The sequence below is a fragment of the Elgaria multicarinata genome, chromosome 8 (assembly GCF_023053635.1).
Source record: "Elgaria multicarinata webbii isolate HBS135686 ecotype San Diego chromosome 8, rElgMul1.1.pri, whole genome shotgun sequence".
Classification (NCBI taxonomy): domain Eukaryota; kingdom Metazoa; phylum Chordata; class Lepidosauria; order Squamata; family Anguidae; genus Elgaria; species Elgaria multicarinata.
This window is the reverse complement of record NC_086178.1, coordinates 14333083-14349078: the sequence shown is the minus strand read 5'-3', so window position 1 is coordinate 14349078 and position 15996 is coordinate 14333083. Positions and strand designations below refer to the sequence as shown.

At 42.9% G+C, this 15996-nt stretch overlaps 1 protein-coding gene across 4 annotated transcripts in view; it reads left to right on the top strand.

Moving 5' to 3' along the window:
• Positions 1 to 15996, top strand: part of ATP11B (ATPase phospholipid transporting 11B (putative)) — a 508285-nt gene that overhangs the window by 88459 nt on the left and 403830 nt on the right. The window contains exon 30 of one of the 4 annotated variants that reach the window (XR_010025712.1): positions 1660 to 3837. Coding sequence is in view for 1 of the 4 variants with exons in the window: in XM_063131906.1 (XP_062987976.1) it covers positions 1660 to 1741 (82 nt within the window). In the remaining 3 variants the exon portion in view is untranslated. Of the gene's footprint in view, positions 1 to 1659; positions 6956 to 15996 lie in introns of those variants that run through there. The other 3 variants (XR_010025711.1, XM_063131906.1, XM_063131908.1) reach the window with 3 other exon arrangements.

Below are 15996 nucleotides of genomic sequence, written 5' to 3'. Positions count from 1 at the left end.
GCCAATCCTCATGAGAAATAAAAAGTCTATGCAAATTAGCTCCTGCCATGGAAATGAATGAGGAAGCCATTCTGGGCAGGGAAGCATAATTTCTGATTCACTGAATCAGGATGATGTTTTCAGTAGGTTTAGGTTTGCTAGACTTCCCATGTGATTTAGGCAGTGTATTTCAGCCACTTTCATAAATGATAATAGCTAGGTCTGCCCATGAGCGGAGAAATTTTCAAGTTACCCTTCACAAAAGCTGTGCCGCTTGCCAAATGAAAGATACTTTGTCTTCAGTGTTGGTTCTGCCTTGGGACAACTGGTAGCATAGGTGGAATGTCCTTGTTACAACCTTGTAATGCCAAACTGGCCGGCACTTCCACCGCTCTGGAATGTTCCCAGCACGGCCAACCTGATCTGTAGCACAAAAGTCACGGGGGTAGGCAGAAGCTGCAGTTGAGGTCCAGCATTGATTTGCCCCAGTGTTAAGTGTGTTCTGTGGTAGTTAAATGGCTGCTCAAGGAAGTTGCACTGTTAGCCATGTGTCACCCGCACTTTGTATTCTGTCAGATATGAGGATTAGAGTATGAAATCAGAATCCGGTGGCATACTAGTTGGGGGCTCTGCTATTTCATCTAAGGGTGTTTAAATGCTTGGAGTAGAAGGGAAATAGATGTGATACCTGAAATCCTTTTTAATGCATTAAAATTATCATTTTTGAGAGGCAATTATGAGCTTTCATTGATTACAAAACAGAACTTATGCATGGCTTTTCTAAATTGCCAAAATATGTTGCTCATCTGTCTTCCATCAAACTGTTTCTCATTGCCATCAGTCACTCAAATGTTAATGTTGGGTCATATCGTTTTATTTAACCATTCATGTGTATAGTAGTTTGCTCAGCAGATTTTAGGTGGGTGGGGTGGAGGTGCTCCCATTATGACTTATTTCAGTTTTGGTTTCAAATACTTGCTTTCTTCAGTTTTTCAAGTAGCTGTGCTCATTTACACTCCTCTCCTAAAATACACCTGGCACAATACAGTGCCTCCAATGTGAATCTTCAATCCAGAACACAGAGTTTTGACCTGCTTTTCCACAAGAACTGTTCCATGTCCACTGGATAATGCTCCTGTATGTGTTTCTGCTAAATATGCCCTTCCATAGATGATACTGGAACAGTGGATCACAGCAATTGTACAAAAGCAAGCCCCGTGCAAGTAAAGGAGCCTTGGTTCCACATTATAGCTGCGATCCAACAATACGTTCCTACCAACATACCACGGAAACTACACAGAGAGCTTTTCCCTTTCTCTTCCTGGGTCTGGGAATTTTGTGCATCTCTGTGCATATTTCCCCCATATTTGCTCTCGGATCATGTCCGTGATGTTTTAGACCAGCCTTCCTCAACCTGGGGTGCTCCAGATGTGTTGGACTGCATCTCCCAGAATGCCCCAGCCAGCAGAGCTGGCTGGGGCATTCTGGGAGTTGTAGTCCAACACATCTGGAGTGCCCCAGGTTGAGGAAGGCTGTTTTAGACTGTATGTATCAGGAAACACATCGGGCTTTGGATCAGCCCCTGTTTGCTTTTTTTTAGAAAAAACACACACATTCATTTAAATTCTAAACCAAAATCAGTGTTTCCTGTCAGCAACTTCTTTCTTATTGTTACTTTAGATCATGGAGCTCTACGGAACCCTTCTTTACCAACGACCGAAGCATCTTGACGCTGTCCACAATGGACTCAATTACATGCTGACACTTTTTTCAATGTCTTGTGGAAATGCATTGTGCTGGGGTCAGATACGAGGTTACAAATGGGTTGAGTGACCATATCCCTATTTTAGCTAGTCTTCTAACCCTCTAATTCATATTAGAAAAGCCCTTTTCCTCAGTGTTTCTATTCCCCGCTCCCTAATTGTGGGAGATTTTTTTTTTAGGTTCCCGTTTCCTCCGAGTTCCATGCCAACAGCTTGGGTGGAATTGGTGGCATTTAATTTGAATGTCACTGTGAAACAATGACCAGTTTATTGTACTAAAAAAATGGTTGATTTTTGAAGGCTCCAACTTATCATTTGCAAGAAACTGTGTTGAAAAGGTTGTTCATAGAAGCGGTAACCTATTAGCATTGTTCAAGTGCAGATCCTTGGTTTTCTATAATCAAGTCAATCAACAACCCTTTTTCTTTTTTAAATGAGCTTGAATTTCTCCCCAAATACCTACAATTCATGAAGATAATCAAGATATGACATCCCAGCATTACTAGAGTGGTAGCTCCATCGCTGCAAATGAAGAACTGAACAGATTCTCTTCATATCTTTATCTAACTAATCTTGGGAGACTTTGAACATGGAAAAATCATGAAGAAGCCAAAAGATACATTATTTTTCCTGTTTCTGCAAGAGCTGCAAAAGTAATGGTGGCACTTGTACATCGTTAACATCAAATAAAGCCCAGTTTGGAGCTATATAAGAGGTCATATTGCAAAACATGGCCTTACGGGGAAGAACTTACATGCATGAACTGGGTTTTTCTTTTTCCCCTGCCATGAATCAAAGGCTGCTTATGGAGTCATGCTGAGAGCAGCAATCCCTGCATTTCCTTCCAGATAACATCTGGTAAAAGGCTATCTGTAACACGATGCCACTGCATTCAGTATTCCCACCCACCCCCCACTTCATTGACTGTTGTCTTTGGAGGGAGGAAAACTGAGTGCCTCACACATGTTCTTTTACCAGATGTCACTGCCATGAAGTGGGGTTGTTATTCTCAGCAGCTGCATGTTTCTTGTAGGGTCTACTTTGGAAGTCCCACTTCTTTCTCCCCAACAGTGTTGAGGGCACCTTTTCTAAGGGTGTGGGCGGCGTCTTCCAAAAATGGGACAGCGGTCGAACACCTCACCTTGTGTGTGGAGGTCATTGTTTCATGGATTGGGCCAAACACTTGTAAATTGTACTACTTTTAGGAATGTCTGCACGTTTTGTCTTTCAAGTGCATTTTTTTCCTTATAAGGAGGAAGAGCATATGCCAATAGCACTCTGACACAGCTCCTGTTCATTCCATGAGGTTTGCAAGGGAGACCTTCCCAACAGATGATGCCCTTGCAGTCAAATGACGTACTTTGCCTTCTGTCCAACCCCCCCTCCCCCTTTCGAATGCCCTCATTCAAAAGTGGTCCATTCCATCAATTTCACAAAATCACTCATTCATAGACACTGTTGCCATTCTGGTTTGTCCTTTCATCTTTGCAAGTAAACTTGTTAGAAAACGCATCAGACTCAAACAATCCAGCTCCAAGCATTTAATTACAGTCTTTATCGTACAATGTATATTTTCGGGTTTGCTTTTTGTTTGAAGAGTTAGAATTGAAATATTTTATCCACAGATGCGCAGTTTTTATTTGAAGTTAAACTGACTGCCATTTTTTTTAAACTTCCCCATTTGTTGCCCTCTTTCTCCTCCCCTTCTCAGTGTGTGTAAGGGTACAGAAGAAGCATGCATTTAAACAAATTCAGGAGGAGTATAAGAATCCATCTTGTCCAAGCCAGGTATAACTTTCTATCTAAGAAAACAAAACAAACATACAAAGTGAAGATGTATTTCATTGTTTCATTTGTTTGTGCATGATAAACAGGACTTGGGTCAAATGGAAGCAGAGCAATTATATTTTGTATTGGATCAGAAATACTTTTATAATTTCTTTTCAAAAAGAAGAAATAATAATGTTTGTGTATTTTTGATAACCTGATATGTTTAGTTCTAGGTTCAGTCATGTGCAAATGTGTTAGCTGAGCAAAATGAACCAAGTGTGGGAACTTGGTATGAAATTAATGAATGACAACATATTGTTGAGAAGTCGGCAGTTTTACCTGCATTATTTTCCCCCCAGATCTGGGTTATGTTCTGTAAGTCACTCCAATGCTTGGGCGCACATAAGAAACCTAGTCTCAAATTATTATTATGCACTGCTGCCACTTTGACGGAATCTGAACGACAAAATGTCACATCTCCAGTTTAAAGAATTCGCCGGTCAAATGTTCATGAAAGATTCCTGGTCCAAAATACTGTGGGATTCTGATGATGATGTTCCATCTGACCTGGACCTTCTGCATTCATGACAGTTTGGAGGGCTTCGTGGCAGTAGGAACTCAAGCAAGGAGCTCCCCTTGAACTTGATGTCAATGGAGAATTCTGTGTGCATCAGCAGAACCCTTGTGTTGTCGTTAGAATTGCTAGATAGATTGAGACTGGCGCCAGGGTGTTCCAGCAATTCAGAAATCTATCCCTTCTATGAAAGATGACATGATACATGGCTGTCTTCTTCTGCCACAGTCCTGCATGGAATGGCCTGATGTGGATTGTTCTATGTGTTGGTCCCAGTTAACTAAGGCCTAATCTACACCAAGCAGGATATTGCACTATGAAAGCGGTATATGGTATGTGTCAATGGCCCCAACAGTTGTCAGTGCACTTCTATACCGCTATAAAGCAGTAGTTTGGCTCCTGTCTTTTATATACCACTTTCATGCCATTTTCATAGTGCAATACCCTGCTTGGTGTAGATTAGGCTTAAATCTGCTCTTGAGTTCGAGCTGAATCTGCAGGTTCCCAGGTTTCTGGCAACTATTACACACTAACTCTGGAGTAAGTTCTCTGCCTCCCTTTTTTGCATGGGGGCTGATTCAGGACAAAGTTTTGTGACTAATTTTTCTACCTTCGATATGTTGTATTTTGGCTTTACTAATTTTGCCCTCAGCAGGTTCAACACCTGTAAAACTTGACCTCACTGACTCGTAGGGGACAGAAGGGAGCCTTTTTTCTCCTATGGCCACCTTTCATAATTGCACTGCCTTGCAGAGTGCAAAGGATGAATCCAGAGGAAGCTTAAACATGCTGGAAATCAACCAGGCTTAAGGCCCCATTCTTTTCAGTGCATCATAGAACCAGATCAGACACACAAAATTGTTCCACAGTAAAAGGGCATGACCCTCCTCCAGAATGCAGCTGCTTGGAGGGAGTAACTTTTTATCTCGCCTGCCCTCAACAAAAAATAGCAGCTGCAATGAAAGGTCCATCGGCTTAGACACTTCCTGCATGCGTGCAGCTACGTCTCCAATGCCTGTTAGATGGTTCCACATGGAGTGATGTCTACAGTGGCCTGTTAAGTTCATCTGATTTTCACCAAGGTTGTTTGTTAAATTACTAAATAAGAAGTGTATGTGTGTGTGTGTGTGTGTGGAGAAAGCATGACTGAAACCTGGGCATTTCTAGATCCAGCAGCATTGCTGCACAGGTGGGACCTCCAGTGGGCACAGGGCATATATTACTCAACATCTCCTGCTTACGCAGAATTTTCCCTGTGCCTGTCACCTGCTGGTTTTTTGGGCAACAAATCAGCTGACTCAGAGGTGAAACTGGGGTGGCTCCCTGCTTCTGGGCTTGCACTTTGCATGTGTGCATGCACTCTGCATGTTTAGTAAGCAGATGTCCCAGGTTCAATCCCTGGCAGCTCTGGGTAGGGCTGGAAAAGACTTAGACCTCCTGGAGAGCTGTTGCCAATAGCTCTGCCAGCTCAGGTGATGGGAATTGTAGTCCAACACATATGGAGGTCAACAGGTTGAGTATAGACAATACTGAGCTAGCTGGACCAGCGTTCTGAGTCGGTAGAAGGCATTTCCCCTCTAACAGATGTTAAACTTGTCATAAAGCTGCTGCTGAAAACTGTCATTGCTCCCTTCCCTACAATCCTTGGGATTGTAATTTGGTGCAAGTAGTAAGGGTTTTTTTGGGTAGAGATCCCCAGCCCTTCTAGAACAAGATCATTGTAGGGAGAAAGAATGGCTGTGAAACCAGTTAGCTCATCTGCAGTGCAGATACAATCTGAGAATAGAGGGATGTGTTGGAAAATGTGATTAAAGATGAGTCCTAACTCTGGAAAAGCGTACAGGCTTTTCCTGGCACTATCACCATAGAATAACTCCAGCAGCAATTTGGAAACTGCCACTATTTTGGACATCTTATCCTTTTTGCTTGCCATGTTTTAACAAATGCATTGAATGACCATAACAGCTGATAGATAATACAACAAATGTTTTCGCTGACTAAATTGTATACAGAGGTATATGAGGAGATATTAGGAAGTATTGTGAATGCTTTAACAATTCCCCCAGCCCTGATCCAGAGACAGTTAATCTCGCTTAAGGCTACAGTCTCGTGCACTCTTACCTGAGAGTAAGCTCTATTTGACATAATGGGACTTGCTTCTGAATACACGGGATTAACACTCCAGTTTTCCCATTGAGTTAATTTTATAACTTAACTTGTTGCCTCTGAATTAGGGCCAATTTGTTTTTCAAGAATATCCAATGTGACAAATAGTGCTAATACTTTGTACTCAATGCTTTCAATGTGAATTGTCATTGACTCAGAGGAGTGCTACTTTATTTTTTTAGCTGTGGGATAAAAGTTATACACACTCCTTTTTAAGAATCTGGGAAATAGCTTATTTTTAAACTTGAGGGTCTCAGATACATTATTCTTACTATGCCAAAGACTGCTTCATAAAACATGCTTCATTTAAAGTTCTGTTAGTTGTTCTCACCCTTACACTCAAGAAGAAACAATCAACCATTCTTGGTTTTGAACAATGCGCATGGCTGGGTGTGCTGCTCTCAAGTTTTGGAAAATCCCTTCACATTTTGGTACAGTTGCGAGGAACACTGAATGTACCCCATCCTAGCTGTTTCTACAAAAACCTGCAAGCTAAACATTAAAGGAGCATTGCCAATTGGAACCCGAAGCAATAATTGGTACCGAAGACATCTTGACCGCAGGCACTGTGGCCACCCCTGCCATTGGTTTTAGATGCTCTGTGGCAACAGAATTTAATGTAGCGTGCTTCCTGTCCTGCTATGTCAATGTTCTATAAAAGTTTATGGAAATTATATTTATTGAATAAAATTTTGACTTTTAACTGGCTTGGCTTCTTTTCATGGCTGAAGAATTCATGTTAAGTGCATTCTGAAAATTTGCTATGTGTTGGCGGAATTCTAGAAAGGAACAAAAGAAAATACCCACCTGCTAAGTCGTTTCCGCTAGGTCTCGCCCTGCCCTAAAAGTGCAGTGCTCCAACAGGTATAGAGGAGGCATATTGCTAAAAGGTATCTGCTCTCATCTTATGGGCAAAAAAAGCTTACCTTTGCTATGCCATACTAGAGGTTACAGGATTTTGAGGGACAAAGTGCTGTTTAACCCTTTTCCTAGTTATCGCTTTCAGTTGCAAATTTATATATATTATATGCATGTAAGCACACAGACACTAATCTTCCGATCCTTGTCCCTTGCAGGATTCCTGACATATTTCTATCATCATTCAAACCTGATTCAACACACATGCACCTGCAATCAATGTAGATTTATGCCCACCCAGCCTGTTCTGTGTACATAGTCGCATCAATCCAGCGAAGAAAATACACACATTTACTGGATCATGAACCACAGGCATAAACTGAATGCACATCAGACAGGGTAGTGTGTATACCCATTGCATTGCGCTTTCACATGAAAGCCGTGCCCTATAGGAGTGTCCAGATGTCAGGCTAGTGGAATCGATTGTTTTTCTACTAGGATTCTGAGGTCCCCTAATTGGTACCAAGTGCAAAGTAAGGTGCTACATTTAGGGTTGGGGAACAAGGTGATTCTGATTCTGCACAGGAATTTGTTTTCAGTGCAAAAACTGAATTCTGTCTTTTGCCAACAACAACAAAACCAACCTTAATCCATTGCTGAGTTCCCAAGTTCTCTTCATTTCAGCAACCTCGGAATTTATTTTTTATTATTTTTTGGGATGTTTTTTTGTTTCCTATTGTCAAATAGTTGGGATGCAGAATCCCTTATCCTCCTGCAAATCATCCAGAAATCCAGAGCGTGTTCAGAAGAGGGCAACGAGGATGATCAGAGGTCTAGAAACAAAGCCCTATGAAGAGAGACTGAAAGAACTGGGCATGTTTAGCCTGGAGAAGAGAAGATTGAGGGGAGACATGATAGCACTCTTCAAATACTTAAAAGGTTGTCACACAGAGGAGGGCCAGGATCTCTTCTCGATTCTCCCAGAGTGCAGGACACGGAATAACGGGCTCAAGTTAAAGGAAGCCAGATTCCGGCTGGACATCAGGAAAAACTTCCTGACTGTTAGAGCAGTGCGACAGTGGAATCAGCTACCTAGGGAGGTTGTGGGCTCTCCCACACTAGAGGCCTTCAAGAGGCAGCTGGACAAGCATCTGTCAGGGATGCTTTAGGGTGGATTCCTGCATTGAGCAGGGGGTTGGACTCGATGGCCTTGTAGGCCCCTTCCAACTCTGCTATTCTATGATTCTATGAAATCATTGGCCTCTGCTGCAGAGAAACTGCACTCACCTTCTAGCACACATCTGATTTAGACTCGTCCTTGATCCAGCACCTAATATGCACTCAGGCGTCTTTTGTTGGATTTGGGTAACTGAGTTGATGCCTTGGCACTTTACTTAGCAGGTTTATAACTGGTCTGAAAAGGAAGCATCATTACGCCCCCTTCGCAGTGGAACAACTGGCGTGTTGACCAAAAAGCCCACAGTAAGCTGAGAACTCCCCTCTTGGCATTTCTGTGTGTGAGAGAGAAAGAGCACGACAAGTTCTTCTTTTCGTAGATAAGAGTGTCTTTGCTGCGGTCATTCTGTTGCAATCTTTCATTTGCATGTGGAGACTTCGGCCAAAAAAGCAAGGGTGGCAGGCACGATAACCCTGGCTCTAGCACACAGAGAAGAGCATGAGTTCAAAGGCCACTGCTTTTCATCAGCTGAAACGACTAGAGAGCTACCGCCAGCCAAGCTTAGCAGTAGCCATAAAATTGGTCTGCGTTTATTGTAAGGCAGCACCTACATATACTTCAACCAAATGCATTTCCTTACAAATCAGTCTTCCCAAGTCCAGTGGAGATTCCTCCAAGGTAAAAGTGCACAGGATTGCATCCTTGAGGTTCAAGAATTCATAGTACACAGCAATACTTAGCCGTTCAGAAAGGGGAAAATACAAGCGTGTCTTCAGATCTGCTAAATAAATATATTATTGGCCACAAATCAGCCACATTTTTCTGAGCAATTCCCTCCAAACAGTCTAACCCCACCCCCTCTGGGGAAAAATACGTAATAGTCTTAATACACCACTGAGTTTAAAAAAGAAAGAAAAGGAAACTATATGTAATACACGTATGCAACAGAAAAGTGAGTTGAGGTGTTCCCCCCCCCCCTTTGGATTGACTTTCTGTAGGCATTTTCTTAGCACATATTGCAACTTCTGTGTTTTACTTTTAATTGAAGAGTCTATTTGTATTATTCAAAAGCATGTAATATAATAACATTAAAACTAACATTAAAAGGGAGAGTTAAATAGGAATGGCAGACATGGTTTAATGAATTTGGACCAGATAAATTGGAATGGCAAATATACTGGCTATTTCACCAAATGTTCTTGTAACATCAATACATTGCCAGTGAGATCCGGGTTCTAGTCCCCACATGGCCATGGAAACCCACTGGGTGACTTTGGGCCAGTCACAGACTCTCAGCCCAACCTACCTCACAGGGTTGTTGTTGTGAGGAGAAAACGGAGAGGAGGAAGAGGAGGATTATGTACACCGCCTTGGGTTCCTTGAAGGAAAAAAAGGTGGGATATAAATGCAACAAATGCAACAAATAATATGTCATTGTGTGGTAGGCCGAAAGCTGCTCCTTCCAGTGTTGAAACACTGGGGGAAGAAAACAAGTGCCTAATGAGAAGTTACCAGGGGAAGGGAGTTAAGGATAAGGTAAGAACATGATAGTCCATAAAGTTATGCATAAAAGGTAAGTCTCTCTCTTAGTAGAACTTGAGGTGAACTAACATAAGAACATAAGAAGAGCCCTACTGGATCAGACTGAGGGTCCATCTAGTCCAGCACTCTTCATGCAGTGGCCAACCAGCTGCCAACCAGGGACCAACAAAGCAGGAGATGGTGCAACAGTACCCTCCCACCCACGTTCCCCAGCAACTGGTGCACACCGGTTTACTGCCTTGGATGCTGGTGACAGCACATAACCATCAGGGCTAGGAGCCATTGAGAGCCTTCTCCTCCAGGAATTCATCCACCCCCCTTTTAAAGCCATCCAAATTGGTGGCCGTCACTGCATCTTGTGGTAGTGAGTTCCATAGTTTATGCACTGTGTAAAGAAGTCCTTCCTTTTATTTGTCCTGGATCTCCCACCAATCAGCTTCATGGGATGACCCCAGTTCAAGTATTATGGGAGAGGGAGAAAAATGTCTCCCTATCCACATTCTCCACACCATGCATAGTTTGGTACACTTCTATCATGTCTCCCCATAGCCTCTTTTTTTCCAAGCTAAACAATCCCAAAGCTGAATGGTGAAGGATTCAGGACAGAAAAGGGGAACTACTTCACATCATACATAGTCAAACTATGGAACTTGCTGCCACAAGCTGGGTGGCAATACCTCCCAGTTTAGATTACTTTAAAAGGAAATTAGACTCCTGGAAGATAAGACTATCAATGGTTACTAGACATGAGGGAAATAAACTTTTAGGAACAGAGGCAACAGGGCTTGAGGGTACCAGTTGTGGGTGAGAGAGGATACTACCATCATGCCGTGTCTATGGGCTTCCCGTGGGCATCTGGTTGACCGCTTTGGGAAACAGGAAGCAAGCCAATATAGGCTTTTGTCTGAGCCAACACAACACTTCTTATGTTTCGAGGTGGCTGGGGAGCTGATTTATACACGCAACAGTGGTTAGTCCAGAAAACATACTAGATTTCATAGTTGAGCACATATTATGTCATGTAACATACAAGCAGTCCATGATGAAAGATGCAACATACAAAGTGTCGTGGTTTACACATTATCAAAGATCATATGTTTGCTTCTTTTATGTGTTTCACATGTGTCTGATGTTCTTGGGTAGATTATTATTCTCGGCCAGGGCTGGTCCAAGGCAGTTTTCCACCTGAAGCAAAGAAGCCAATGGCACACACATACCCAGTCAAGGTGCATAGTACCCAAAGTCAACCATCTTATTTTGTCACTAGAGGCAGAAAATCACACAAAGTATGTATTCCTGGCAGTAAAAATACCAGAACAGATTAAATATCCATTTGTGGCTCTTTTATCGGAAATATTGTTGTTTTATACTTTGAATTTTTTAATTTTTGTGAACTGCCCACAGAGCTCCAGCTATTTGGCGGTATAGAAATGTAATAAATAAATAAATAATAAATAAATATACAAAGTTTTAAGCATCCTTTACAGTTAAAAACCAGCATAATAGCTGAAGAATGTGAAATGTTAAAGTTGTAACAAGCCTCTCCCTTATATACTGTTATTTTCCCCTTTTGTGACAGGGAAGTCCCAAACAGGTACCCAAAAATGTAACATGTCTCCTCGAATCCCAAAAGCCTTCCCCCACCACCCACCCTGTCTCCCTAACCTGCAAGCCAGATCAAACTGACAGCCCAGTTAGTCAGGCACTCCTTCCTTTCCCAATTCTCAGGTCTCTTGTTGGTCTGTTTTTCAAGAAGGTGAGACAATGCGTTTCTGTGTTTCAGGCTTTCCCAAGTCATAACAGCTGAACTCTCTCCAAACAAGACCAATGTACATTCCAGAAATTCAGAGTTGGATTCATCACTAGGCTCAAAGCCATAGGCTTTAGCACAACATGAAAATAAAGGCACATTGGGAGTTCAAAGCCAAAAGTAAGGCTAACATGGACCCTTGATTCAGTTAGGCTATATGAGCAAAAACGTTTTAATCAAAAATAATGAAATCCACCACATAGCATATGGATTGAGAAAGCACTGTGCATAGTGGTGAATAACCCAAAAACATAAATGCTGTACCAAGTGTGAGAGTGAATAAAGTGAGGAGAGAAGGAGAGAGCAGCAACCAGAACCTAATAAATCAAAACTGACCCCTTATGGGGTAGATGTTGCCATTTATCACCACCACCCTTACTAAACTGTCTGTTCCCTTTGTCTCACAGAGGACATTCCTGAACCTTCTGGAGGAGGCACCTTCTCTAGTTGAGGAGGGTCCAACAATTTTAGTTCCTCTCCCCACAAAATTGGATAGACAGCGCTCCCCACAAAATTGGACTAGAAAAGCAGACGAATCCCTCTGCTCTAAAATTATGCTTCAAGTCTACAATCCTAACCCTAATCCAAAACTGGATGACAATCTGGCAAAGAAACTGAAAAACAGGACAGTAGGAAGATAACCCCAGATGTCCCTGCCAACTATTCCCACCCCCTGTGTACAGGGAAGGCAGACAGCTCGTTGGATGTCCAGGTCCCATGGACAAGAGGTGGGTGGAATGCCCTGCATGAGTCAAAGAGAAGATGAAAACATCACAGAAAATGTGTTTCTCCCTTAACTGCTGCTGGCATTCCATAACCTCTGGAATGTATAGGAGCACAACCATCCCAGGGTGAGAGGTGAGGGAGCTTGACTGATGGAACAACTATTTTATATAGAACTCATCTCCCAAAGGAAGCATGTACTGAAGATAGCATATCCATTTTATAATGCCTGGAAAAGATGAGTACTAGCAACTAAGTTGCAGATTTGCAAATTTCCTCCAGTGGTAACTGGCTCCAAAATTCTGTCATTAGAAACACAATTTATTTAATTCATGGCAAAGGAATATGACCATCCCATAGTGGAGCTTGTTTTGTGATTTTTTTCCTATTCAGTCTATGGAGCTCAAATTAGTGGGATTGCGGGGGGTGGGAGTGAGTTGGTAGCAACGCCTGTCTGTGTTGATGTCATCCCCTACATATGTGAGGCCTGGGGTGATTCTCTCCCAAAAGAGTCTGCAAGGAGGTGTTTAAATAAGATATTTCCCTACAGACCTTAACTATGGAATTCCAAAGCTTGGGAGTAGCCACCAATTATCATTAGAACTTGTCATGAGAATGCTCTCAGCTGACCATTGGAGAACATAACTGCTGAACAGAGGAGGATGGACTTCCTCTCCAAAAGATGAAAAGATCAGGTGTCAATGGGCTATTAAGCACAGCTTATCAACTTCTCAGTTCTTAGCTCTCCGCACACTTTAAAATCCAGATACATCATCATCAAATCAGAGAAGTGATGACCTTCACTGTGTTTCAGTACTTCAAGCATTCAGCATATATCTTCGTCAACTCATGGAGACAATCCAAAAAATCAACTTTGCTTAGAGCATCTCAGCCTCTTTTCTAAAATTGTGTGTGACAGGGCAAGGCACATCTACGTTCTTTCTACCCATCCACCCCTTTCTATAGGCTTAACCTTATTCTCAAACCTTACTCCCTTCTAAGAGGTGTAAGTTCAGATTCAGGAAGCGTTGCGGTCCCAATATATAAAGAGTTCGTCACTGACATTGGTCAAGACACTAACAGCAGGCCAAGATGATTACATGAATGATAACCACAAATAAGTCATAAGCCACCACGGGAACAAGCTTGAAGAGTGGGGCAAAAATTAAAAATACCAAAATCAATATACTGAAGAATCAGCCAGGGCCATGCAGTGGCTTAATGCCAGTTACAGATGGCTGTGCCGATTGCTAGTCCTGCAGCCACATTCTCATTCTAAGCACTCTATGAGCGATCTATTTGCGCCCCGCATCCGAGATGGAGGAAGCAGCTGCTACTCTGCCTTGGGGTAGCTATGATGCCTCCTGAATTTGGAGAGTCCTAAGAGTGGCATCTTCCACCCACCCCATGCTTCTCCCAGCTCCCATAAGGCTTGCCACAAAGTTGACTAGCAAAGCTGCCTTCCCAGAAGAGCACTGCACAATTGCAGATCCAGGAGCACAGAGGAGAGCCGGAAAGGAGAAGAGCTTTGTAGTCTCCTCATTGGGTTCCTCATGGAACCCAAATGGCCGCCTCAGGGTCAAGCCATTGAACGGCACACTGGGATCAGTATGGCACAGCAGCTGTTTGCACTGAAGAGCACAGGAGACCTGCAACAAAGTCCATCATAGTAAACTCCAGGCTAGCAGGTTGCATAGGAATCCCAGCGACATCCCAAGATGATGTCCCATCCTGCATACGGCCACAATGCTGAGGATCAAACAAGCTTAACCCAAATGGGGCAGCGGTCTCCATCAAGTAGTCTCCATTTCATCCAGGCAGGCTTTAGTCAATGGATCATGGCCACCATAAACCACCTGTTCCACTCCCATTAGAGGCTCAAACACAAGGTTTGTAGAGACCACTCCCCCCATAGGAACAGATCTAGGCGCACAGCTACCTTAGAGTCAGCATCTAAGCAAATCTCCGGGTCTGCTCACCATCCCAGAAAGGCCACAGGATCTGGGATCTAAAGATTGGAGAGCCACAGGCACTATTACTCAAATCCTGTTCTCACTCCAGATCATTCTCAGATGCCCAATGCACCCCATCTTCCTCACAGGAGCGGAGACAGAGGTCGCTGCTTCTCACTTATGCCAAAGGCTGCATAGACTTCAAGCCCCAAGGGAAACAGCAAATACCAAGACCTTCCTCTCCCATTTCCTCCTCTCCAACCAAGGTCAGAGGGAAGAGGCCGTGAGCCAGGGCCACACCAGTCTTCCTCATTGCAGTGACTTCAGCTGGGAGAGTTTCAGAACGTCAGGCCCTTTCTTCCGAGAGCTGTGCATTTTCACCAATATAAAATTGCGCAACATCCAGATCCAGCTTTTATCACAGAGGTCAAAATTGCCTTCTGTAAGACCAAGGAACTGGTCCTACTAGCCTGTGTTGAAGGCCTTCCACACACACCCAGGGAGCGCCAAGGCTGAGAGGTTATTTCACATGTGGTTCCACACTGCTTTCAACAATCAAGCTGGCTGGCTGGCTGCCTCCCCTTGAGGAAACGGAAATTCCGTACTCACGAGTGAATTTTGGGTTCCTTCTCAAGGACAGGGGGCCATCGAAGGGGTTCTAGAGTACACCAAATAGGCTCTCTTTGTTTTTCTTTCTTTTCCTTTTCTTCTATCGGTCCTGGATGTATCTGAGAAAAGTGAGGGGAGAGTCAATCTTCTCCAGAAACCATTCCTGGCCCTGGCAGAGAGGCCTACTACAAGCTGGCTTGCTCCTCAAGAATAAAAATTCACTGTTGAGCACAGAATTTCTGTATCTGGTAGGAGAAGTTGTTATATAAGCAAAATGAGTAACGCAGGTCTAACAGCTGGTGCAAATTATGTTCTTGCAGTGTTGAGTTTGCACTACTGTGCACTTGTTTTCATGCTGTGCTAGGAAGATGTTGCTGTCATCCCTTGAGATACTCAAACATCTACCTAATGTGGTGTTGGCTAATAAGACACCCAGAGGTCAACACAGCACTCACAATGTAGGAAAAAAGCTAAGGGATACTGTTGAGCATTCAATAAGACCGTGGCATATGCTGATTTTCTAATGTCATTACCTTCTAATAAATCTATTTCCAAATGAAATCTGAACTTCCCTACCATTTGGCACTAGATTCCAGTGAGGACATCATGTGCAAAGAATCTAACAAAAGAATCCTATAGATGTTTATTTAGAGATAAACTGTTCAATGGAGATTCCTCTTCGGTAAGCATGCATAGGATTCCAGACTTATGGCCACTTTATACATTTTAAGGTATACAGCTAAGGTTTATTAAAAGTGTGCATCTAAAAATGTATTTTAAATATAAACACATGTACCATGCAAGTATACTCATTAGGGAGCCTTGATTGGCTGTAGCCACCTGTAGTGTGTACACTCACAGCACAATCCTTTGCCATGCCTATGCAGAGAGATCAATAGGACTTACTGTTCCTGTTTAGACAACACGCTAAGCCATGGTGGTTAAGCATTTTGACCTAAACATTGAAGCTGTTCAGACAACACACCAAGCCACGGTAGTTAAGTGTTTTGAGCTAAACATATTGGCTTAGCGTGTCATGTGAACCATGGCTTAGCATGTCATGAGAATCATTC